At 34.3% G+C, this 27,254-nt stretch overlaps 2 protein-coding genes across 2 annotated transcripts; both read right to left on the minus strand.

The window, feature by feature from the left end:
- Nucleotides 1-1,038: 1,038 nt before the first annotated feature.
- Nucleotides 1,039-2,595, minus strand: LOC145823456 (uncharacterized). Its single transcript, XM_082922980.1, has 2 exons — nucleotides 1,857-2,595; nucleotides 1,039-1,762 (listed from the first exon to the last, which is right to left on the minus strand). Exons 1-2 carry the CDS (start codon nucleotides 2,292-2,294, stop codon nucleotides 1,139-1,141), a joined length of 1,062 nt encoding a protein of 353 aa, XP_082779106.1. The 5' UTR covers nucleotides 2,295-2,595; the 3' UTR covers nucleotides 1,039-1,138.
- A 12,897-nt stretch (nucleotides 2,596-15,492) lies between these two features.
- Nucleotides 15,493-22,423, minus strand: LOC114262692 (CASP-like protein 4A3). Its single transcript, XM_028203064.2, has 3 exons — nucleotides 21,696-22,423; nucleotides 17,237-17,372; nucleotides 15,493-15,965 (listed from the first exon to the last, which is right to left on the minus strand). Exons 1-3 carry the CDS (start codon nucleotides 22,289-22,291, stop codon nucleotides 15,771-15,773), a joined length of 927 nt encoding a protein of 308 aa, XP_028058865.1. The 5' UTR covers nucleotides 22,292-22,423; the 3' UTR covers nucleotides 15,493-15,770.
- Between the last annotated feature and the right edge of the window lie 4,831 nt (nucleotides 22,424-27,254).

Below are 27,254 nucleotides of genomic sequence, written 5' to 3' on the forward strand. Positions count from 1 at the left end.
GCCCTCATCCATGTGGCCGCCTACCAACAAGAGCTCTCCAAGAAGTATAACAAGACAGTGCACCCCAGACCGTTCAAAGTTGGAGATTGGGTTTTGAGGAAGATTATGGGCAACACCCTGGTGCCAGGAGAAGGCAAACTAGGGGCAAATTGGGAAGGACCCTACAAGATCACTGGTCTGGCTGGCAAGGGGGCTTACCACTTGGAGGATCTAGAGGGAAGAGCCATACCCCGGCCATGGAATGCGGCCAACTTGAAATTGTATTATTTTTAAGCTTTTACTTTCCTCTTTTTGTAAAGAAATTTTTTGGCTTGCAAAGCAGAATGTAATTCTTTTTGTCAAATTATAGAAGTAATTTTGCTTTAGCACTTGTATTATTGTTTTAATGTTACGAACCGAGATGATGTATTCCGGTTGGAAGAGTTGGTGTCTTACCCAACTTAGGATTCCCAACCGAGATGATGTACTCCGGTTGGAAGAGTTGGTGTCTTGTCCAACTTTGGATTCCCAACCGAGATGATGTACTCCGGTTGGAAGAGTTGGTGTCTTGTCCAACTTTGGATTCCCAACCGAGATGATGTATTCCGGTTGGAAGAGTTGGTGTCTTGTCCAACTTTGGATTCCCAACCGAGATGATGTACTCCGGTTGGAAGAGTTGGTGTCTTGACCAACTTTGGATTCCCAACCGAGATGATGTATTCCGGTTGGAAGAGTTGGTGTCTTGTCCAACTTTGGATTCCCAACCGAGATGATGTACTCCGGTTGGAAGAGTTGGTGTTGTTTCCAACTTAGGATTCCCAACCGAGATGATGTACTCCGGTTGGAAGAGCTGGTGTTTTTTCCAACTTTGGATTCCCAACCGAGATGATCTAATCCGGTTGGCCTTGTTGAAGATTTGCTCACCGATTATTTCCAACCGAGATGATTATTCCGGTTCATGAGTTTGTTGTTTCGTTCTGCCTAATTACTTATGGATTCCGGTTGATTTTTACCGAGATATTTTGCTCAAGAGGGAATACTGTGCAAACACTTGGCAAAAATTTGAAATTTTCATTGATAAGAAATTCATTACAAAAGGTGGGGACCAAGCCCGGTTACATCAGCAGTGTTGAAAGCAAAAATACAAAAGAGAAGAAAATTAAACTAGAGGGGATAGATGTGTGAATTCGTCCTCGCCGGCCTCAAGGTCAACGGTTGGATCGGTATCTTGGGCACCGGGCTCCTCATTGCCGGGCTGCTCTTGCACCTCGGCCTCTTCTTCCTCAGAATCTGTCTCCCCGTCCCCATCTTCAAGTCCCTCCTCGGCCTCAGCCTGTAAAGCGCTGAAAACATCGTTGGCATATGGCACGAGGTAGACCGGTAGTGAAGCCTTGGGAGGATTGGCAAAAACGTCGGTGTCAGAGCCCTGGCCGAGCTGTTCGCAAGCGGATTTCCAGCCAGCCTTGAAGTATATGTCTTGTATTGCAAAGACTTGCTTCTTGTAATTCTTCTCGGCCTCGTTGAAACCCGCGTTGTTGGCAGCCCGGCAAGCTTTCTTCTCCGACTTCTTCAAGGTATCCACCTCGGTCTGGAGCTCGCTTTGTTTTTTCTCGGCTGCATTCAGTTGACCGAGCAGCCTGTTATTATCATTGTTGGCCATCTCGAGAGAAGCTTTAGCCCGGCCGAGCTCGGCTTGAAGGCTTTCAACCTGGCTGGCAGTGTCGTTGGCTTTCTGCCTAAGCCGGTGGATGCGCTCCAAAACCAAGTGTTGTTTTTGAATGGCCTGCACAAAGAAGAAAAGTTGATCAGAAAGGAGACCGAGCAGAAAGGAAACCGAACAAACACTTATGAAATTTTTCAAAGCAACATCCACTTACCCTGGCCATGGACTTCACCGACGATTTGACCAACCGGGTGTCTGGGACGTGGTCGCTGCCGACCACGTCGCTCGGTAGCAGCAGGGCCTTGGTCAGATCAAAGGCGAGCAAATGCTCTTTGTCAGCTTTGATAGAAGCCGTTGCCGGGATGTCCTGACCCCGGTGCTTCAAATGTGGGCGCCAGGCCGGCACTGGGGCGGGCGCGTCTGTTGGGTGCTCGGTGGTAAGCTCGGTGACTAGCTCGGCGGACGGGTCTGCCCGAGCTCTCTTCCCGGCGCGCCTTGCAGAGGGTTCTCGGCTGGATTGCCCGGCGGATGGAGTGGCAAGGGCGACCACAGCGCTACTGGATTGGCCGGCGGCTGGCGACCGGGTTACAACGCTCGGCAGCTCGGCGGAGGTGGTGGTGAGAAGATTCTTGATTCTGCTGCGCTTTGCCATCTCTTGCTCCTCGGTCAGGCGAATGAGTGGAACGTCTGGAAGGGTAGGATCTGGAGGTGGCGAAGGAGCTCTGAGGAAGTCAGTTACTCTGCTCCGGCGCGGAGCGGAATATCTGTAAGTCGGGGTGTAGCCGAGCAGTTCGTTGCAATCTCGGTGACGGTACCTAAGCACGGCCCGAATTGCCTCGACGTTTGGGAATTGATAGTTGGCTTGTAAGGCTTGGATTGCTGCAAAGGAGACAGGAAAACCGGTTAGATGCAGAGTAAAGAGTTAGACCAACCGAGCAAGGTGAGCGGTTTACATGAAGAACCGAAGTTTTTGTTTATAGACCAGCCCGGTACCTCGGCTGTTTCGTAGTTGCCGGACACCCAGAAAAAATCGTCGTCGTGCATGTCTTTATCCGGGGTGCCGGTTATGATTTTTTCCTTGCCCGGTCTTATTTTCAAATAGTAAGCTAGGCCATCACCGGTATGGCCCATCGTGTATTGCCTCAGTATCTCGGCTAGACCTAAGTTGATGCCTAGCCGATTGTTCAACTCGTGAACGCCGTTGATTATTCTATAAGTGTTGGTGGACACCTGTGTGGGAGCCAGCCCGGTGCGGCGGAGGAACTCGGTTATAAGAGGGTTGAGCGGGAAACGGAGCCCCCCCTCGACAATGGACAGCACGGTGAAGGGGCACTCCTCCCTACCCCAAGGTGTGGTCTCCTCTCGGTTATTTGCTCGGTTTCATTGGTTTTTTAGATCAAAGGAAGACCAGGAGCCCGGTTTGCCCCAGTTCTCCAATGTTCTTCAAGAAGACGAAGAACACCAAGAACAGTGGGAGGTTTGGGACGGATTCTATGGCCTTTGCCCTAAATGCTACGTTTTTATACCCTAATGTGTGTAAAATGAAAGAAAATAGCAACTAGGGGGATCGAAAACCTTACCTTTGGAGGATGGGGGCTGTTCTTCCAAGAATGAGAAATGGCAGTCGAGTCTGAGGTAATGGCTTGAGCCACTGAATCGGCAGGAAGAAAAACAACGGCAGGAAGAAAAGCAACAGTAGGAAGAAATGGAATGATGGGGGTCATGTATTTGTAAGCATGAGAGACCGCCCAAATTCAAAATCTGACAAGAACGGCGGGTTGGCTTCTCGATGACCAATGGGAGCTCGCCACGTGTCCCCATTTATGGCTACGTCAGGATTGAAGCGACGGGATGAAGAGACGAAGAGCCAGCCGAGCTACTTTCGACGAAAAGGCTGTAAGCCGAGGAACATGACCGGGGAAGGATAGCAGATTAGCTCGGTGAAGGCTTGGCGACTTGACGACAGGAGAAATGTTATCTCGGTCGAAGTGAGTAATCCCAGTCACGCTTCCGTGGACGGAATTAAGGGGCAATTGAGAGGGTAATTTATGATCTGGAGTTGGGCCGAGGTGACGGCCGAGGTGACGGCCGAGCAGGTTGAGGGCCCAACGGTGTATGGGGCCGAGCTGATCAACTATCCGCCCGGAAATGGGCTACCAGAACTTGGGCCGGGCAGAGTTTGGACTGAGTGTGTGCCGCCCCGGACCGTACGGAAGCTGCTCGGCCAGGAAGTGACCGGTCAGACCAGGATGCTCGGCCCGAGGATGGTCGAAACCAGACAGACCGAGAGACCGGCGCCCGGAAAGGCGCGGTCAGCCGTGGTAGTTGATTGACCGGCGAGAAGGCCAACCAAAGGAGGAGCCCAGGCTAGGCTTTGCCGAGATGCCGCCCAGCCCGGTCCTTCATGTGTTTGTCCGGCTAGGCGCATGGGTTTGAAGCATGACATGGCCGAGGTAGAACAGCTCGGCTGCCGAGCTCCAGCTGTGAAGTCAGGCAGTTGAGGTTAGGTGGTGAATGGCATGGTTTATGCTGACAGATGGGATAGCAGAGCCACGTGTCAGGAGATGACTGGGAGTGGATATGGGGCTCAGAAGGTATAAAAGCATGCCTGCGCCCCCCATACGCAACACGAACATCTCTGTAAGAAATCCTTACACTAAAACACTCTCTCCCTTCTCTCTATTCCCTCTAAGGTGTGTGCTAACTTGACCGTCGAAGGGTTTTTCCGGCCACACACCGCCGGGTAGCTCACCGTTATTTGCTCGCAGGTGATCGGATATCGACGGAGCTCGGAAGAAAGGAATACGGGCACGCCGGAATATTTGCTCCCCGTACACCAAACAAACAAGAAAAATGAGAAAAAGAAGAAGATGATGATGATGTAAATAATTGAATAAACAATCAAATACAAGTAAAGTACATTAAGACTACTCCTATCTAAGTTTAAACTACTCCTATGTAGATTAGATCTACTCTTAAGATAGAAAAAAAATAAAAATCAAGTCATGTATTGATTTGTTGGTCCCCTTTACAATAGAGCCATCAATGGCAATTTATATCAAAAAAAAAAAAAATGTAGGAAAAAACTTCTATTAACCATCATCTAACCACCCATGTAACTTCCACCTTCTTACATTGCCACTTGTCCTCTATCCCTTGAATTTTCAAAATTTGACTTAATTTCTCTTAACTTTTAAGATTCTCTTGCATAATTATAATTATAACAATAATAATAATAATAATAATAATAATAATAATAATAATAAGTAATAGAAAGTTTAAACCTAGTTATAATTGATAGAAATTTTATTTATGGTACAAACAATACCCCATAACTTTTTAAGAATGAGTATTCGAATTCTTTAAGAGTTGTATGAATATAAATATATAATAGAAACTATGAAAATTATAACCGATTAGCCATATATATATATATAATTTTTTGTTTGTTGTGACCACATCAAAATACTCCCCCATTACTGTTATATAAAAAATACAAATAAAATTCAGAATTTCTTTTGTATACCATTTTATCAAAATCAATTTTTGATGTAAACCACAAAGTCATTATAATTGATGGATGACAGAAATCATAATGTCAATTGACTTTAGAAAATTAAAACTTTTGACAAAATTAACAATATCGTAAAATTCAAAATCATCAAATGTGAGTTGTTCTTAATTTTTAGCCATGTTTGGCTCAAAATCATACCCCCTAATTAGATTTTCACTTTCATTTTGTGATTTTTTTTTATATCAAATTTAGCCATATTTGGCTTAAAATCATGCCCTCTAATTGGATTTTCATAATCAATTTGTGATGGTTGTTCATCAAATTTAGTCATGTTTGGCTTAAAATTATACTCTCTAATTGAATGTTCACCATCATTTTGTAACGGTTGTTCGACATTCTTTATCAAATTTGACTCAAAACCAGATCCTCCAATTGTATTAGAATGCTCAATAGCTTTTGGCAAAAGAAGTTGGTATTCTTTTTCAATTAATGGCTTAAAAAAATTGCCCCCTAGGCATGCCATTTTCAAAACTTAATTTTTCCTTGGCCATGATTTTTGTGGAGAGAGTTTTGCTGAAAAAGTCTCTTAGAAACACATAAAATTTGTTCTTTTTAACATTCTCTAATTTTTTACTCCAATGTTGAATTTCTCCATCAACTTGATAAAATTGACAACTAAGTTGACGAGTTTTTTCATCAAAGTAATTTATATCTTTTTGCATCAAAAAATATGGTGGTGATGAAATTATTTGAAAATTTTGCCAATCAAGAGAATTAATTTTTTCTTGTAGAGCCAAAATTTCACTCTTGCGCCAATAAATTTCATCCTCACAACGCCGAATTATTCTTTCCATATCATTTGTCATACCATTATGTTGGCAATAGACGGTAGTATCATTGTCATAATATTAACAATCATTATACACGAAAGATGAGGCATTCCAATAATAATTCATACCCATTTGAACAATGTCACTCCATTGGTAATTTGCACTCATGGGTGCACAAGATGCAAACATGCCACTTGATGATATAATTTCTTGATATTTAATTTGTATCATTTTTTTTCTCCAAGTTAGGACGATGTCTCACTAGGCGTGGCAAAAATTGTTAGTAAAATTTTTGTTAAGCTTAGATCGACAGAGCCTTAAGCAAAATCTCACCAAACAACACAATGATCAAGCAATTGTGTTGAGGTTCTATGCCTTGAAAATTCAAGTACTTCCTTGGAGTAAAAATAATGACAAAACAAACAAAAAAAATGAGAAAAAGAATAAGAATATGATGATGTAAATAATTGGATGAACAATCAAATATAAGTAAAGTACATTAAAACTACTCTTATCTAAGTTTAAACTACTCCTATGTAGATTAGATCTACTCTTAGGATAGAAAAAAAAATGAAAATCAAGTCATGTATTGATTTGTTGGTCCCCCTTACAATAGAGCCATCAATGGCAATTTATACAAAAAAAAATGTAGGAAAAAACTTCTATTAACCATCATCTAACCACTCATATAACTTTCACCTTCTTACATTGCCACCTGTCCTCCATTTCTTGAATCTTCAAAACTTGACTTAACTTCTCTTAACTTTTAAGATTTTCCTGCATAATCATAATAATAATGACAATAATAATAATACGTAATAGAAAGTTTAAACCTAATTATAATTGATAGAAATTTTATTTACGGTGCAAACAGGACCAAAATGATACAAGTCCCAAACTACAAGAACCGTTAGTGTAATTCGCCCTTTTTTTTTTTTTTGAGACTAATTCGATCAATAAAAAAGAATATAATTATCAAATCGACCTAATTTTTTTTATACATAATATATACAAAGAGTCTTACAAAATAAATAATTCAATTCATTGAAATGGGATTTGTGATGAACCCACGGGCCCAAACTTAAACGCCAGGGGCCCACAATCGCCTATATAGTAATAAAATTACCTGAATTATTAATTGAAATAAATTTCTAACATCATTAAAAACTGTTAATTAACTTGATGATTCATTAATAAAATAAATAATTTGTTATGAAATTAGAAACTTCAAAGGGCAAGATATAATTTTTAAAATCACATGAGGCAATTCATATAAGCAAACTTCAATGGATGTATTTTTAATTTGCCGCAAAAAAAATCAAATACCAAAAAATACAAAAATCAGTACATTTTCATTTTTGTTTGTATATTATTTATACATTTTTTCAAAAATATTTTGCTTTTTAAAGTACATCTAGATTAGGGGAATGCATAAAAAAACCATATAAAAAAAGTTTTTTTACTAAAAATAAAAAATCACAAAGAATAACAAACTTTAAAATAAATTTTCAATAGGTTAGGAATCCTAAAAAACTATTATGCCCTCTGTCACAAAATATTAATTTCTTATTTTATTTTTTATTGTCTCAAAATATTAATTTTTTTTCAAAAATTAAAGATAAAATTATACGAATTTCTTATTTTGCTTTTTTTTTTTTAAATTCATTAATTATGATAATTGATATTCTCAAAAAAATCAAAGAGTAATTTTGAAAAGTATTTTTAAAGTGTAATAATTGTACTACAAAAAAAAAAAAGTTGAATTCCTTAAAAATAACTATTATTTTGAGATGGAGGGAATACAAATTCTTTATAATTTTTGTATATAATTTTTTTTTAAATCTCTAACATTTTTTGAAGCACCACTATGAGATGCTCGAAAGGGCTTGCCTGCCATTGTTTTACAAGCTTTTATAATGGGGTTGGATGCAATATTCTGAGCATGAAATTTGGAAATAACTATAATTTTTTATTTTTTTTATAATTCCTATCTTGATCCAAAGAGTGGAATAATTGATTGTCCTCTTGACCAATGTTTAAAAACCTTTTTATCAGTAAAATAAACCATGATTACTTTGACACTATATATTTAGCTTTGTCAACCTCCATCAACTCAATTGAGGTCCCCCTCATTAGTCCTGCATTACACGTAAAAACTTCATTGGACATGTTCAGATATATATCTATCTGTATAAAAATTGCTTCAGTCATAGTCAAAAGTTTTTTTTTTTTTTAATTTCCTATTTTGTTTCTGGCTTATTTTTTAATTTTTCATTTGGTCTTTTTGGGTTTCTTTCTTTTTTGTTTTGTTTTTTTTTTTTTGTTTTTATATGGAGTTTTAAGGGTTATTTTGGAAAAATCGGCTTTCATTGATGTATCATTTTTTGATAATTCTATTTGCACACCGTATATTCTATTTGTACATTATACAAACTCTCAATACACACCACAAATAGTATTCGAATATAAATATTTGATCAAAAGTCAAATATTTAAATATAAATTTATGAACATAAAGCAGTTGTTTGTATATAAATAATTGAACAAAATGTATATTTGAACAATTTATTTTTATTCATAACTTTAATTTCGAACATTTGACATTTGTTCGAAAATTTATATCCAAATACCATTTGTGGCGTGTACCGAGAGTTTGTATGGTATGTAAATATAATTTCCTAATTTTTTTTCTTGTTTTATAAAAAGCATTTCTTTTATTGTTTTCTCCAATTATTGGATAAAAATGCTTCTGATTTTTTTACAAATAACCTGAAGTTCAATTTTGAACAATTCAAAACATATCCAATTAATTTTATTCTTTTAATAGATTATATACTCGACAAACCCTACAATATGAACAGTTCAATTTGTTTAGTCTTCTACTCTATTCAATTCTGATAAGAAAAATTTTATTTTGGAATAATAATCTCAAATAATACTTAATTAAATAAAATAAAGGCCGAATGTCATTAAATTTAGTGAAATAGAATGAAATCATTAATTTTTAACCATTATACAATAAACATTCCATTGTATATTTTTTCCAATTAAAACAAATACTACATTAAAATGGAAAACTAAAATCAAAATTTAAAAAAAAAAAGTTTTGTGCAAGTAACCCATGTCTTGCACCAGCCTTGTTTCACTAATGTATATGTATATATATTAGTTTGAAAAGGTCTGTGCAACGTATGAGCTATTATTACAGTATGTTTAAGTTTTATATTTTGATAATTTTTTAAAAATTGGAATATTGTTCTATGAAATTGAATAGAATAAATCATTAGATATATGATAGAATTATGTGGTACAATATGTATTCTTTTTTGATTTGTTACACCTAATTTATAAAAATAAAAAAATTATGATTTGTAACTTTTCTCAATAGATAAATATAAAATACTAAGATAATTCTCTCATCTAAAAAAAACTACAAGATAATTCATTGAACTAATAAAGAAGCAGAATATATATATATATATATATATACAAATGATTAATTTTATTAATACATAAATCATACTCACATAATTTTATTAATAAGTAAATCATTAGGTAAATTAATAATTTTTAATGATATGAAAAATATTTTCAGTTAACCATTTTGTTAATAAATAAATCATTAAGTCAATTAACGATTTTTTTTTAAAGAGTTTTATTCCATCTAACCCATATTCTTTTTGACTATTCCATTAGATCCTATTTGAGGTAAGAAGACCAAAACACCCTCAATCTCTCCTGCCCCTATTAATGTTGGAGTATTTCATGTTGATTGTCATTATGTTTTGGTAGTTTCCATGCATCAGAATGTTAACTGTCATTATATTCATATTAATTTGAAATGAATTTTTGTCATTGTATTGTTAATTACATGATGTGAATATTCACATCATGTGATTGAAATCAATATTCATATCATTATATTCACATTAATTTGAAATGAATTTTTATCATTGTGTTGTCAATTACATGATGTAAATATTCATACTAAAATATACAAACGTGAACGTTCACATCACTACATGTTGTGAATAAAAATGTGATATCAATTAAAAATATTATAAACATTATTTTTAATGCATTGTCAATTAAAAATAAGAAGGTTCACATATTGTGAACGTTAACATCACTGTATTAGATGAGAGAGAGTTTTTTGGAAAAGTGTTGTGAACGTTCACATTAGATGAGAAAGAATGCTCACATTATTTTTAATGTGTTGTCAATTAAAAATATATTGTTGTGAACGTTTATATTACTACATTAGATGAGAGAGAATTTTTCGGAAAGGTGTTGTGAACGTTTACATCAGATGAGAGAGAATGTTCATATTATTTTTAATGTGTTGTCAATTAAAAATATATTCACATCAGTTGAGAGAGAATGTTCACATTATTTTTAATGTGTTGTCAATAAAAAATGTATTCACATTATATAATAATATAAAATAATAACATTAATGTTATTTAATTTGTATATGAAATTTCTTATGCTTTGATCCTTTCCCTTCTCTCTTCTCCCCTTACATTAAATATCAACGTTAAATATAAGGACATAAGAGTCTAAGAAAATAATACAAATCAAGAAAAAGGGCTTTATGGACAAAAAGTATAAATACATGGGACTAAGTGGGTTAAAAAATTCTTTCATGGACTTTTTGGATTAGAACACTTCTAAATGGGATTTATCAATAAAAATCTCTTTTAGGGGAGAAATATTTTTTAATAAACAATTTTGATAATTTATTATTGCATAGGAGAATGATTTTTTTTTTCCCTGAGTGTTGTGTTAAATTAAAATTTATAACAAATGATAGTTATAATTTCTAGTATTATAAGACTGATTCATATTTTAAACAAATCTTATAGGTGTATTTGTGATTTGTTAAAAAATAAAAGATTTATATTTCATAATTGACCAAGAATGTTCATGTAATTACTGAAAAATCTGTTGCATAATTGACTAAGAATGTTTACATAATTACGAAAAAACCTTTACTCAACATATATGCCACCATTAATAAATTATTCAAAATGAAAGAGCAAAATCGAAAAGAAAAGGCGAATCTCAAGCAGTTAAGCGGCTCTTATATATATACTAGTTACAAAGGCCCCTGCAAGGCACGGGCTACTATTACAGCATATTTAAGTTTTGTATTTTAATAATTTTTAAAAATAAGAATATTATTTTATGAAATTAAATAGAATAAATCATTAGATTTATATAAATTGTATTATAAATAATAACAATTAGAAAAAATATAATAAGTCCTACCATTTTAACATAATTATATTATTTTCTTTTTCAGTAAGACTAAGTGTGAAGACATAAAGATAAACAAAATAAAGTATACATTTTAGGACTGCAAAAAAAAAATAAAAATAAAAATTGAACTAATAGAGAAGCAGGAGAGAATACATATATATATACATATATATATATATACAAATGACCCGTTTTATTAATATATAAATCATACTCGCATAACAAATAATCAATTTTATTAATAAATAAATCCTTAAGTCAATTAACAATTTTTAATGATATGAAAAATCTCTTTTAGTTAACCATTTTGTTAATAAATAAAGCATTAAGTCAATTAATAGTTTTTAATGATATGAGAAATATTTTTTAATGAACAATTTTGATAATTTATTATTGCTTAGGAGAGCAGTTATTTATTTTTTAACAAACGATAGTTGTAATTTGTATTATTATATGACTAATTCATATTTTTAACAAACATTATGGGTGTATTTGTAATTTTAAGAAAATAAAAGATTCATTTTTACAATTGACTAGAATATTTGCATATTTATGAGAAAATCTTCATTCCCATTGTTATACTATTAGTAAATTATACAAAATAAAAGGGCAAAATAGAAAATTCCAAAACAAGCTAAGGGCAAAATAGGGAACCCAAAACAAATCTTCCCAACCAAAGCAACCAAAATGTCTTACATAATTTCCAAAATGTCACCACTCAAATTGTTTCACCAACCAACTAAAGGATAAAAAAAGGCAATTTCAAAATAAGTTAAGGGCAAAATAGGAAAAAAATGACAAGCCATAGGAAAAAAGAGCTTCTTATCCTCTATCTATATCTATACTATTATAAAGTGAACAGGAACTTTGGTGTCCTGAAGCTTTACTCTCTTCATGCCATGTGGCAGTATTTTTTATTTTTTTAAAAAAAACTTAAACAAAGAGATGGGCAAGGCTTGAACCCATGACCACTGAAGCTTTACTCTCTTCATGCCATGTGGCAGTATTTTTTATTTTTTTAAAAAAAACTTAAACAAAGAGATGGGCAAGGCTTGAACCCATGACCATGGATTTAAGTACGAGAACTCATACCACTTAAGCTAAGTACACATTATAATATTAATTTCATTATTATTATTTTTTATTCCTACTTATTTAAATTGCACACACATCGTGTGTGCCACCTACTAGTTATTATAAAGTGAACACCTTTTATGGTGTCCTCAAGTTTTACTCTCCTCATGCCATGTGGCAGTATTTTTTATTTTTTAAAAAAAAGTTAAACAAAGAGATGGGCAATGCTTGAACCCATGACTATGGGTTTAAGTACGAGGACTCATACCACTTAAGCTAAGTACACATTATAATATTAATTTCATTATTATTTTGTTTTATTCCTACTTATTTAAATTGCACACACATCGTGTGTGCCACCCACTAGTATATATATATATATATATATATGTGTGTGCGCGCGCGCATGTGTAAGATTTTTTTTTTAAGAGGGAAATTATTAATCTCACAATTATTATAATTGTGTGCACACTTTTCAGAATTCTAATATATCATATGAAAAAAGTTATAGATTTCAAATTTTCTACTAAATAAATGACTAAATGTCTTATATGGGTATGGGGTCCACAAAATTGTGAACCCCACACGAGATATTTGATCATTTATTTGGTAAAAAATTTAATATTCTTAACATTACCCATATTATATGACTAAGAATGCAATTACATAAAAGGATAAAAAATAAAATAAAGGCGAAGATTTCTTACCACTCCATATGAATCATAAACCATCACATTGTGCCACTGAGAGGGTAATGATAAAAAATAACTTAATTTTTTTTTAAAAAAATCGTACCTCATCATATTAATCACAAACTAACACAATTGCATTTTGCCCTCGCTTGACATGTTGGGTTTAGAGTTAAAATGTTAAAATAGTTACAAACAAATATAATAAGTTAAAAAATCAATAAGATAACATGTCATATTCAAATCATATTATTTTATTTTTCTTTCACAAATGTTAAAAAAGTTAAAAAGTCTAACCCAAAAAAGACTTTTTAATTCAAGCTAAAATAATCAAAAAATAAATAAAAAAATAAATAAAAATTAAAAAGCAACTCAATTTCTGAAACGAAGCCAATATGATCTTAAATCTTGGGTCCTAAGTCTTGCTTGGTCCCAAGTCTTGCCTGCAAGCCCAGCCATTTGATGAGCCCTACGAAAACCCCTTAACAAATGAGAATATTTTTATTCTACGCTGATTCAGATAGATGGCTTCGTTTGGGAAGAATAAGTTGGGTGAATTTAAGATTATTTTAGTAAAAAATAAACATCACATTTAATTCATAATTATTATATTATTTATTTTACAAAAAGTTAAAAAATTCAAAAAATTATTTCCAAACGAAACTTTTTAGTTCCTAATTAAAATAGTCAAAAAATCAAAAAATCAAAAGGTTAATCCACTTCCTAAACGAACCTAGAATGAACTTAAAATTATGGAATTAACTCGATTCTCATACTATAATTATATATTCATAACCTTAATTCATTCTCATTTTAAATAGAACAGAACTATTAATTCTTTGATCATTTAAAAGACCACTTATAAATTATGTATTAAATGATGAATAATGAGAAATAATATGTCACACCATGGTCAATCAATTTTTAATACTATTATGAGATCCACAATGTAAAAAGAAGAGATGAAAGACAGTAATCAAAGATTCGAAATTTATCATTTATCATCAATCATTAAAAAAGTTTGAGCATGAAAAGACATCATATATCAGCTTTTTAGGTACATAATGGGTCTAATATGACCCTCAATTAAATAAAAAAGGTGAAACTAGCTTTTTGATGCACGGCGTTTTAAAGAATAAAGTCACTCTAAAGTGAAGAGAGAGAACCCAAAAAAAAAAAAAGAAAAAGAAAAAAACCTCTAATTTATCAGCAGCCAGGAAAAGCATGTAGAAATTGATCCAACAAGCGTACATGTACATGCAGAATTACTAAAAACACTTTATCATTTTCATCGCATTTTTTTTTTTTTTAAAATTGGTTGTTTCGTATACTACTTTGTGAAATATAATTCAATTAATTTGTGAATTTTGTATTAAAATTCGAAATAAATAACTGACTAACTTGCTTAAACGGTTGGATTAAAATTGTCAAAATATTCAACTAATTCGTTAACTTTGACGTTGAAAATTTCTTAATCCACCAAAGGTGTTTTGGGTTATGATTTTCTCACCAAATTGATCAGCGCACATCTAGGGCTTGCTGAATAAAGAATCTAAAAAAATTGATAAACTGAACCGGTCCAATCTAATCCGATAAATTTGGTTTGATTTTTCTAATCCGTGGTTTCGTCCTGATTTGAAAAATTGAAGAGCCAATCTCTATGGATCGGTTCCGGATTGGAATCGAATCAGACCATATATAACTTAAGCCATATACCTACCATACACCCTGATGCATACAATCCTACCTTCTTATATATAAAATCAAACCGAAATTCATATCATTTCAATTTTCTTTTCTTTTCTATGTCACTAGAATTGATTTTTTTATTATTTAACATAAATTTAATTTTATAATTATTGCTGCCACGACAATGTTTATTTGATGGGAGTTTTATACATATTACATATTAAACAATATGTTTATTTACTAGATATTATGGTTGTTTAAGTAATTGATAGAACAATATTTTTATGTTTCGAAAAAATCATAAGTAGATTAATATTGAACAATATTTGTTTAATACTAGTTTGGTGAATGTTTTATGATTTTTTCTTGTGAACATATTGTGTGAAACTATGATTCCAAACGAACTGTATTTAAATGATTTTGGTTCGAATTGGTTTCATGATTTAAATGAATTGTTTTTATTCCAATTTTTATGAAATCATAAACAACAAATTGATCCTAATTTCATCCTAAATCAATCCGGACCATGCTAACCTCTACCTCTAATGGTAAACCAAACACTATTAGGCTCGTGAATAGAAACGTTCGTGAATTCTGTGTGTGCAATACTCACGCATTGTTAAGCCAGTCTAAGCCCCTCCTATCCAGCCTGCCCAAAAAACATTGGAGCTCCTATGGTCACGCACCAAAGAGGGTTAAACAAGAAGGATACAAAAAAACATAGTGAATTACAAAGATGTAATTCACTATTAACATCCATCCAGGAGGACAAAAAAATATGGCCCTTATGGCTTTACATGCAATGAAAAATCATATGGCTTTTTTTATTTTTGTTAAATACAGTGGTGGAATAGTTTCATTTCCATAAGAGATCCAAACACCCTAATGTTTACAAACTTTATCCCCCTTCATTGTAATGAAAAGAAGAAGAGAAAAAAAAAATGCTACAAACCTCTCACAATGTTTCCATCTGTACAAATTTCAGAAATTGTTTCCATCCACGTTCTGGTTGTGCATTCCCTCCGGCCTTAAAACCAACCAAAGAAAGCACATATGGCGATTGGCAGAAATTAGGTGGTGGTGCGGTTGCAAAGATTGTAGCCGGATATGAGAGAGCTAAGGGAAAATGCAGCAAATGCCAGGAAGGACATCGCGATAGACCCACTAGCCATCTGTGTAAACTCGTCTTTACCCCAGTTTGATACCCAGTCATCGACTCTGGTGGCTGCTGCTGATGATGCTGATATCAGAAGATATGCCAGAATCTGCCAGTTAAATCAACAAAACACTTCAGTCCTAGTAAGCAAACATGAACTTCAGTCTATATGGGAATTCAGGAGAGAAAGGAAAATAAATGATTTGTTAAGTTCAAAGAGATAAAAGATTGTGTTTTCTCTTCCTATTGTTTGGTTAAGCTGAGAGAAAATAAGTGACTTCTTTCCTTATTTCTTCCCTCTGCCAATCTCTCCACTTTTGGAGAGATTCAAAAAATAAGTTTTAAGAGAAAGATGTTTCTCTCCATTTGTCCCTCATTTCTCTCCTCTTCAGTAATTCAAACTAGTGATTAGGACCGAGAGAAATCGATTTCTTTCCTTCTCTATCCAAATCACTCAATCCAAACAGGCCAAAAATGTACTGAAAGCATTTTCAAGATCTGATAATTTAAACCGAGGGTGTCGCCCATATACATGCAGTTTGCAGGCAGATACTAAAGCTCAAGGACAGGTGGGTGGCACCAAGCCCATCCACAAATTAGTTTCCCCAAACAACAAAAGGAGCTGATAATTGTCAAGGTTCAACTATTTGGACAAGCTTCTACCTAAAAGCATAGAAGGGCTTCCCAATTCAAGGTCATGGCCCTATAGTAGCTAAATAGAGTATATTTGACCAGACCCTTGAAACAAGCATAAAACCAAACAAACTGATCATACCCAATCAGTGCTAAGACTAACCCGATGGACCCAGGTGAGAGCGCCAAACTTGCATCAACATACCGAGTAATTAGGACTTGAACAACCAACTTTATTTGAAAAATGGAGATCTCAGAGATAAATGACAGAGCTCACCGAATCAGAAGGTATGGTCCAACAAATAAAAGATGGCCCACCATAGTCTTATTATAACTAGTGCTTGATAACTAAAAAAATTGACAAAGTACACAAGGTTCCGGCAATTTGAATTTTTCTTTTTTATCACCAACCTCAACATAAAAGGCTCGCATTCCGCTCAAACAAGAATTTAGGCTAATTTCACCTTACATACTACACTTCACAGATAGTTTACGAAACCTGCTAACTGGGGCACAGTACAGATTCACCAAAGCTGGTTATTAGATTATTCACTGTTTTTGACAAAACATTGGTGTTTTGTGGCATGCTTACAGAAAGTAAAACTTTAGAACCCTGAATCAACTGGGGTCCACCCAATCACCAGTAAAGTTAAATTATGACACAACAGTATACTTGCTCTCATGTCATGAAGGTGAGCAACAGCAGAATAAAAAATAGTCGATACATAATGCAAATGAAATACTTGCCTGATCCATTGCAAAATCAAAGTGATAACGGAGGGGGTGAAAGAAGATGTATTTCCCAGAGATCAAATGGTAGGATAGATCACATGCTTGAAAACCAGAATATACAAATCCAATAACAGTCACGGCTACACAATACCTGACATGAATTAGGGTCTGTCAACACCTTAAATTGTAAGAGTGAAGAATGGATGAGGAATACCAAATAAAATGAAAAAACAACTAAAACAAAAATGTGCATTATTGGCATCAAATGAGAAAAAAATTGCAATTTGGAAGTTAATGTTTCAGTAGATCGTAGAGACGGAGTGCAGTTGTTTTGCACCAACAAAACAACTGACAATGATTTCAAGTACAACACATCAAGTGTTTGGGCCGAGTCTTCCGTACCGATGTAGCAGTAAATTAGCATCAGCATAGAACATGTAATGCTAAAAAGAAAGAAAATAAATAAATAAATTGTTTGATACAAATAAAAATTATTGTGACAAAGTTCTAATGATTCCCCTGACAGAGTCCCTCTCCTACACCTTTTGAGACAAAAAAAAATTAGTTGTTTGGCCAAAAGACTTGAAGACATGCTTTAGCCTTCTATGCAAGGTAACGGAAAATTTTCTAAAATAGAATTATAAGTACCTTAGTAAACAAGTTACTTCTATGGTATAGAAACCAGATCCCTATCTACTAATAGAAAACCCAATTGGCAAGAGAACACAGCAGTTACATGACCCAGGAACTTATATACCATTAGCCTACTACTGGCGAAGAAAAGGCCTAATAGGACTAGAATAACTGGCATTCCCAGTATGGGTGCCCAAGGGTCTTGGGAAAGGTAGACAGGATACAAGCCTAAACTTTGGCATAATATACACAAAACTCAAATTCGAATCCTACTGGCTAGCTTTTACCAATTCACCAAACAATGACCCCTTGTAATGGAATAACTCGAATATATATTTTGGAAATAGTGCAGAAATATTTTATCAACGCACTTAAGGAGGATTTTTGGTGGGTTCTATATATCAATGACAAAAAATACTAAAATAATTAGAATGTAATCCTCTAATAGATAAAAGCAAAATTTGATTGGAATCCAGGTATTATGGAAATACCAATCCAATAATAATAGTTAATGATGCTATAGATCAAAGACTCTATTGAGAGATCCCTGATCCATGATATCAATATAATCCTCGGGAAGTTTCATTTCCTTTAAATCAATAAATCGCTGCAAAGCTTATAGGGTACCAATAATCTACTTTAAGTGGTAGGGAAGTATGTGATTTGGCGTAACTAAATGCTTAATCCAGGCTCCAGCCATATAATGGGGGAAAAAAGAAATTTAAATAAAAGGGTAAATTAAGTTTCAATCCATACAGTATGGTCTAAAACCCTAAATCCTACACTGAACCTTAACTAAATGCTAAATCCAGGCTCCAGGCTCCAGCCATAGAATGGGGAAAAAATTTACCCAAAAAAAAAAAAAACCTTGGGGTAAATTACACTTTCACCCCATAAAGTATGCTCTATTTTTTACTTTGGTCCAATTACCACCAACCATTAAGTTTAAGGGATAGCTTTGGAATTCTCTTTAAAAAGTTTCCAAACCCAATCGGAACTCAAACCCCAATATCTAACCCCTACCCCCACCTCCCTAACCAATCTAGCCCAACCCTTTATCTTCATTCACTCCTTTCCCTCAACCCCAAAACCCCAATCTCAACGCCTCATGCTATTATGGAGTTCATCTTGCTCCCCTAGAGACACTCCACCAATGGGAACACTAGATGGCAGCCTAAATTCAATGTGATGTGCAGATGCAACCAAGGTCGCCAGAGGTAGCAACCACCCTGACCAGTAGAGTTCTTCCAATGGTGCAACTAAAAACTCACTCATTCAGCTAGAAATTTTTAATAGTATCCATTGTTGGCTTGATGTTATTTGACGTTGTTCTGTGTTCAAGGAGTGGGGATCAAGGTTGAGATGCTCTATGTTTTCAAGGGGTGTCGTGGTCTTGAATCTTGATGATGGTGGTGCTAATATAATGGTGATCCATGGGTGGTGTTGACAATGGCGGAAGAGCTGCGGGGGTGGCAGCGGAGTTGCTAGAATTGGGGAGTTTAATTGGGTGAGGGTTAGGGAGAGGGCTAGTAGTGATGACAGGGCTGGTGACATTACAGGATGGTGTTGATGATAACTATGAAGCATGGACACCTCTCTATAAATCACATACCAATGTCTGACACGAACATGTGTCCGACACGCTAGGGATGCTGAGGACATGCTGACAACATGTTGGTACACGTTAGGGACCAATTTTTTAAATGAGTAATGTTATACAAACAAAAAAAATCATATATAATAATGTGACTCACTGTGAACCTTTCATTTCAAACTAAAACACTATTGAAGATGAATTTATTTACAAGAATAACAATATCACATCATTCTTGTCAAATTTTTTATATGAATTTTATGTAAGAATAGAATTTTTCTTTTTAAATATATATATATATATATATATATATTATCTGTCAAATATTTATTCTTATCAATTCATCAATCATGGTATGCTATTCTAGTGACATAACAATTATATAATATAATATGCTTTGCATGTGTCCTCGATAGGAATGACAACGGAACGGGGCGGGCTGGGGATCACATTTCCCGTCCCCGATCCCCGATGGTCGAATTTTTCCCGTCCCTGAGCTCGATCTCTGACGGGAAACCTATCACCGCCCTGGCCACTGGCCCCGGCCCCGCCCCCGCCTAATAGGGATCGGGTTTCTCCGACCCTAAACATTACCCGGCAAAAAAAAAAAAAAAAAAACTTCAGAAAATACAACAATTCATCAACATCAGCATCAACATCATCATCATCATCATCATCATCAACAACATCATCATCATCAAGAACAAAAGCAAAAAACCTTCATCAACAACAACATCATCTTCATTGACAATAATATCTTCATTTTCATCTTCATCATTTCCAGATCTGAAAACAAAAACCAAAAATCTCGTCCTTGAGAGAGAGAGAGAGAGAGAGAGAGAGAGAGAGAGATACCGTGAGAGGGAGAGGAGGAGCCGACGCTGACGGGAGAGAGAGGAGCGGCGGTAAGGGAGCAAAGAGAGGAGCGACGGTCGTGTGTGAGAGACTCCACCGACACTGAGGGAGAGGAGTGGCGGTCGTGTGTGAGAGAAAGAGAAAGGAGAGGTTGTTTTGTGTGTGACAGTGTGAGTCACTAAACTCTAAACACACACACATATATATAAAAATCGGGGGCTAAACGGGGACGGGGACGGGGACGGGGACGGGGACGGGGACGGGGGCGGGGGGGCGGGGCTGAAAAATGTATCACCGTCCCCGGCCCGAATATCATCTGAGATTTATGTTTAAATACCATCCCCAGCCCATCGGGAGTATTTTTTAGGAAAAAAGCGCTCAATTCGAGGTCGGGGGGTCAGGTCCCCATCAGATCGGGTTCAAATTGTCATCCCTAGTCCCCGACTCATTGTGTTGCACATTTTTGAAAATTTGTACGTCCGTGACCATGCTTCTTAAGTTAATAATGGTTGCACAGCTGAGGTGGTGGTACTGTGGTGGTATCCATGAAGGGGGGATTTCAAGGGTGGGGAGTTTGAAGGGGTGGTGGTGGGGAGTTTGCCCACGGGTAGGAAAGATGGAAGTTACATGAGGTAGGGGAGTGATTCAGTCGGAAGGTCTCTTACATAGTTGGGCAAAAGCAACGCCATAACTTAAGAGCTCGTAGAAAGCCATTTGATTTATAGCCTAGTATTATTAACTCTCCTCTAATCTGTTTGTTATAAGAAATTTCAACTGTCAGCCATAGCTTTCAATTTGTAAATTGATTGGCCATCCTTACCCAATCACTAATTTATTCCAAACACAGGACAGCCCAAATCCCCTATTATTTTTGTTCTGACAATCAGCCACATCTAAGCTACTTGAACAAATTTCAAAACCATTCATCTGGAATTTCACAGTAGGAATACTTGAGAGACTCACATAGTCCTCTCAACTCAAATTTCAGTCCAATTCTATATGGAAATTTATTCAAATTCGAAATAGCCCACCAAGTAAGCACTCCCTGAATTTAAACTCAATTATTTTGAATTGTATCCTAATGTTTCAACTTCCATAGGCATAATTTTTTTTTTTTTGTTGTTGTTTTTTTTTTTTTTGGGGTCTTATTACATATAATATACATATATATATATATATATATATATTCCGAATTTCAGCATAACATCAAAGAATAAAAATTGAAGTAATTAAAACTCAATTGAGCACTGGAAACCCCCAATGGTAAAAAGAAACAACAAAAATAAAATGAAGTCTAACAAAAACAAAAGCCAAACTCTTTATTTCAGAAAATTATATCAGATTTAGAGTGATTTGTTAAAAAGAGAGAGAAGAGAGAAAAGTTAAAGGCACCTGTATTCCTTGTATCGATCAAAGGAATCACCACTCCATCCCTGAGTCTTATCAGAAGCCATAACCGAGAACGAAATCAAGCACAAAATCACCTCACAAACCCTAAACCCTAACTCCGCCTTCTTCACCATCATCTCTCTACTCGACCTCCGCAGTATCGCCGTCACCGCCGCCCTCGACCTCGTCTCTCCTCCCACCCCGTCTTCCAAACCCCTACCATAAACTCCATCGCCGCCGCCGCCGCCGCCCACCTTCGTCACCCCCGCCGCCACCTCCTCCCTCACCGACCGATTAAACACCACCACCGGCGCCGGCAACGCCTCCGGAGCCTTCCCCGGCGGCTGTTTAAAATTCAAATTCTCCGGATTCTTCTTGTGGATGGAAGATCGGACGGGGGAGAAGTACTTGTCGACGGCGACGATCGACTTGGACTTCGCCGGAGTCTCGTCGGGGGGCGGATCCGGGTCGTCGGAGCGGAAAGGGGACTCCGATCGGAGCGGGGAGTGGAACGAGTCGAACTGACTCGTCTGTGACTCGGTATCCGACATTGATCTGTTTCTCTTGTTGCTGTGGTGGCTATTTTCGCGGGGTTCCATTTGTGGTTTCTCTCGCTTTCTCTCTTTTATGCGTGTTTGCAAGAAAAGAGAATCCAAGTGGGAAAATGACTTTGGAAAAAGAAAGTGGAGTGAAACTTTAGATTTATGCAAGGCACTGTTTCAACGAAACACAAATGACTACGTGTCATGTACTGGTTCGATATTATTGATTTGGTGTGAGGGCGACCACGTAAGCAAGATGGGTGTGCCAATCAGTTTTCAACACGTTGGTATAAAAAATTAAGAATCTCTTTAAACGGTAAATTACATTTTGCCCTTTTATATTTGATTATTTTCTTAATTTAGCTCTTCAAATTTTTCTTAATTTTTTTTTAAATTAACTTATATTCAAAATAAGACCAAAAAAAAAATCATGTTAATTTCTACATAACTGTTGGCTATTCTGACACTTCGAGAGTTAAAAATGTAATTAGAACGTGTTAGTAAGGATTTGAATTTTTTTTATAGATATTCAATAAGTAAATTTATCAAACAATTGTGATGAGATCATTTAATCTGAATGAAGATAACTTTATTGTGATGTGTTAAAAGAAGAACTGATATTTTTAACTTGAATACAAAAAAGAGAATGGAAGGAAAAAATTAGGCAAAAAATATAATTAATTAAATGAATAAACAATTACAAATGTTACCTGTAGCAAGGGTAATTTCGAAACTCTAATTAAGTTCTGAAATCATAAGAGTTAAGCACCGTTTGGGAAGTGGTTTTGTGGGTTTTTTTGGCTATTTTAGCCACAAAAGACAAAATATACTATTTTAGCCATAACAAACAAAATATCACATCCAACCCATAATCATCACACTCTTCTCTTACAAAAAAAGTCAAAAAAGTCAAAAAGCCAAAAAATCATTCCCAAATCAAGCTTTTTAGCTCAGGCTAAAATAGCTAAAAAAATTAAAAAGCCAAAAAGCCAACCCACTTCCCAAACCAACCCTTAATATACTTCAATGAAATATAAGTGCAGGGCTTGAAAAGCAAATGCTGAAATTTAAAGATAAATAAAATGAAAAAGACGTAGAGTTTGAATTTGTTGGGGGCTACAATGTAGTCATGAATAGCTATTTATTTCCTATTCTTCCAGCTTTATTATTGTATTGATATGTGTCCTTTCATGATTTCTCAATTCCTCTACTTCATATTCCATGATGATCCTTCTATGACCTACTTTTCTATCATCTTCTCCATATGTGTTCCATGTTTTTTCATAATTTCCATCAACTTCCTAGTGTGTAAGAGTATGTCATGTGTCTTACTTACAAATAAAAATAATATAGTGCCAACAATAGTATAAAAAAATATATTATTATATTAAGATTTAAATTTGTATTAAATGTGTGTTTTATATATCACGTGATTGTCGATGCATTATTTTTTATCTAATTTTAAAAATAAGTTAATTTTTAAATTAAATTGAAAAAAAAAAACTTCAAACATGAATAGGCAAAATAACAAAAAAATAAACTTTAATTGCCCAAATATAAAAATGATTAAACATAAATGCAACATAGTGTAATTTACCTTATTTGGAATTTAGGCGGCGTGTAGATATATATTCTCAACCGGTGCGTATGTTTTTTGTGAAGCAGGCAATTGGAGCTCACCAGATCCTATGAATCTTTTCTTTTGCTAAGGATTCTTTACTTGGCGTATGGGCGCGAAAAGATACGGTGTCGTTTCCTGTTTCTTTTTGGTATAGCGCCTTTTTATTTTTTATTTTTTGCTCTCAAATTTATCATTTTGTAGGGTGATAAAAATTAAATTGTTTAAATTTTAATATAAACATTAAGTACATATATATATATAATTTATTTATTATTAGTGCTTGCAATTCTTATTTATTATTTTTCAGACGTAAAAACTATCTTTAATAGATTATTTTTTGTTATAGAGTCTATAAAGTGACTGTAAATATTGTTTTACAAACATCTAATGCTAAATATTTCACATACGAATTTGTTAAATGTGGAATAGATTGTGACGCCGTACGAAATTGTAAATAAGTTGTTTTACTCTTTTTTTTTTTTCAAGGCAATTTTAAACAAGTTTTATTGAAGGAGTTGTATGAGAAGTTAGTATTTTATCTAAAATGTTTAAAAAATTACTTAGAGCATGTTTGGAAAGTAAACATTTTAGCAAAAAGTCAAAAATTCAATACAAAAACCCAACACATTTTCTCAACTTTTTTGACCGTCTAGTCATAAAAAATCAAAAAGTTACTAAAAAAATCAATTCTCAAACAAACTCTAAAAAAAATCATACAAAAAAGTCCAAAATTTATTTATGTTCTCTCAATTTTTGCATATTTTTCGTATAAAGCCAAAACATAATTCTCAAATACTTTCTATACTTTTACTTTATATTTTAACAAAAAATTACTAAATAGCCCACTTATTAATCCAACCCTTAATCATACTTCTCAATTTTGAACCAGATGAATTGAAATGAGACAACTTTTCCTCCACCTAATAAATGAGGCAGATAAAATGTCTCCATAGTATTGGCAGCCAAAAATAAAAGCGACCTCTTCTTTAATTTTATTTTTATTTTTTTGTCTTTAGTGATTTTTAAAAAAAAATCATGTTAATTTTTTTATATTTTGTTAATCCTTCTTATCGCGATGAATTTGAAATTTTTTTTTAAAAAAAAAAATTCCAAAACAAAACACTTAAGACGAAAATAAGACCAAAAAAATTACTTATTTTGGTTTATTTTTGTTGTTTCTGAATTTTTTTGGGTTAATTTTGTTGAGCTGAATCTAGAAATTTAAAACATTTTGAATTTTTTTAAAAAAAAATCACTAAAAATTTTAAAAAATAAAAAATAAAAAATTTCCTAAAACACCACTAAAGAGTCACTTCTCCTCATCCTCCTTTCACTTTGAGTCACTGTCAGTCAAGCTAAATTATTTTTAGATAGAAAAGGTAAGTAAAATGAAAAAAAAAATAAAAATTTGAAACTTAAATTTATTCACATTTTTATCAAAAAAAAATTTATTCTTTATCTAAATTCATGATTTAAATACAATTTTAATATAACGTGTAGATCACATTAGTGTATTTTTCTTTTGCATAGATGTAAGTTTCACAACTATAAACATCACATGTACGTGAGAGAAAAATATAATACGATAATATACTTGTTGCCCAAAATAGCACATCCTGATACGTGGTGCTAGCGTCGTAAGACTAACTACATGAGCGTACTGCAATTATTGAACATGAAGCTAGGAACTAAAAAATAAAATAAAATCATGTGTATCGAAAATGAAGATAAGAATCCCTCGTACGATGAGCATAATTCTTGGTGCATAAGAAACATAATAGTAAAAATTAAGGTATCACGATTTCTAAGAACCTCTCTGACTACAAATGAGCATAATTAGTGCATAAGAAACACAATAGTAGAAATTAAGATATTAGAAATTAAGATATCATGATTGTTAGAAAAGGGTTTTAGAAGTTATGGAAAAATTTTCCTCAACTATGATCTAATTTTTTGGTGGGACTCATGCGTCAAATTTGGCGGGTCTAAATGGTAACGCGTTCTATGTCATGTTGTGATTCACGTAATATATTTGGTTGCTCAAAACTATTATCAGGTGAATGGAGAATTAAAGCCAAAGTAAACTCTATGGAAATAGAGTTTTTGGTGAAAATTTCTTAAGGTTTGAATAAAGGCTTGTCCCACAGTGGTTTGGTGAGAAAAATTTATAAAACTTGGAATTGTAACTTGGGGAGGGCTCCAAAGGGCACCCCAAGGTTTTATGGGTTTATAAAGCTTGGGATTGTAACTTGGGGAGGGCTCCAAAGGGCATCCCAAGTTTGTAGAAGGGAAATGTTATGGGTAAATTAAACTCTGCGTGAGTGCGTGGTGTGAGGTTGGGTTGGGCTTGTCCGGCCCAGTATTACTTATTTTTTGGACCAAAAATATTTGAATTTTATTTTTCTAAAATTAAAATCTAATTTTTTGGAATTTGAATTTTGAAAATTAATTTCAAAATTGGCTCTGATTTTTCCCCACTCGAACAAATGTATATCTGTTTGAATTTAAATTAAACAGATTCATATCTGTTTGAAATTTAAACCCAGTAGGTTCCATAACTATTCATTCAAACCGAACAGGTAGAATACCTATTCAAACAGGTTTTGCACCTGTTTAATTTAAACCATACAACTACGAATTTTTTTTATATAAAGGCAGTCTCTCATTTGGATTTTTACTCTAATTTTCGTTCTTCTCTACTGCCATTCATCTCTACATTTTGTTGCATTAATTATTAGGAAAAATATATGATTCTCCACAAGTAAATCAATCAATGGGAATAAAATTAATGCGGAAAAATTAAATCAAAGGTAACACAAGAATTTTTACGTGGTTTCCTCAATGTGAGGTACGTCCACGGGATTGAAATCCGATTCTACTATCAACCAAATAAGTTTTCAAACGATTACAAACGAGACACGAATGGTCTCACAAAACCACCTTTAGGTAAATTCCAAATAATCACAAATAAACAAGAGAAAAGACCTCACTAAATAGATGAACAAAAATCTTCAAAAACTAAAAATAAATAAGATCCAAAAAAACGAACCCAAATCAACCGAAAACTAATCGAAGATTCACACCTTAACCAATTTGCTGCCACTGAATTGATTACCCAAGCCGAAACAGAGCACCGAATTGATGTTTCCACAAGGACTATCTCACCAAAAAAATATGAATAAACTTTGTTAACCCACCAAATTGATTTTTTAATCAATACAACTTGTAGCAGCCGTTCACCATGTTACGGAAAAACAAAGCCATATATATTGAATTTTGGATTTTGAAATCAAATTCTAATTGTATCCAAATTGAATTGGGTCTCCACAAATATAATATATAAAAATATATTATACCTAAACCAAGTCAAATTAAAATTCTTTAACAAACCAATTGGGT

Source organism: Camellia sinensis, chromosome 4 (genome assembly GCF_055761805.1).
Source record: "Camellia sinensis isolate YWXY chromosome 4, ASM5576180v1, whole genome shotgun sequence".
NCBI classification, from domain to species: domain Eukaryota; kingdom Viridiplantae; phylum Streptophyta; class Magnoliopsida; order Ericales; family Theaceae; genus Camellia; species Camellia sinensis.

Excerpts from the sequence above, each read along its gene's own strand:
- LOC145823456 (XM_082922980.1), bottom strand. The coding sequence starts at position 2,294 with ATGGCAAAGCGCAGCAGAATCAAGAATCTTCTCACCACCACCTCCGCC. Across the intron at positions 1,763-1,856 it reads CGGTGAAGTCCATGGCCAGG|GCCATTCAAAAACAACACTT; the intron begins GTAAGTGGATGT and ends TTCTTTGTGCAG.
- LOC114262692 (XM_028203064.2), bottom strand. The coding sequence starts at position 22,291 with ATGGAACCCCGCGAAAATAGCCACCACAGCAACAAGAGAAACAGATCA. Across the intron at positions 17,373-21,695 it reads GATCGATACAAGGAATACAG|GTATTGTGTAGCCGTGACTG; the intron begins GTGCCTTTAACT and ends AATTCATGTCAG. Across the intron at positions 15,966-17,236 it reads TTGATTTTGCAATGGATCAG|ATTCTGGCATATCTTCTGAT; the intron begins GCAAGTATTTCA and ends TTTAACTGGCAG.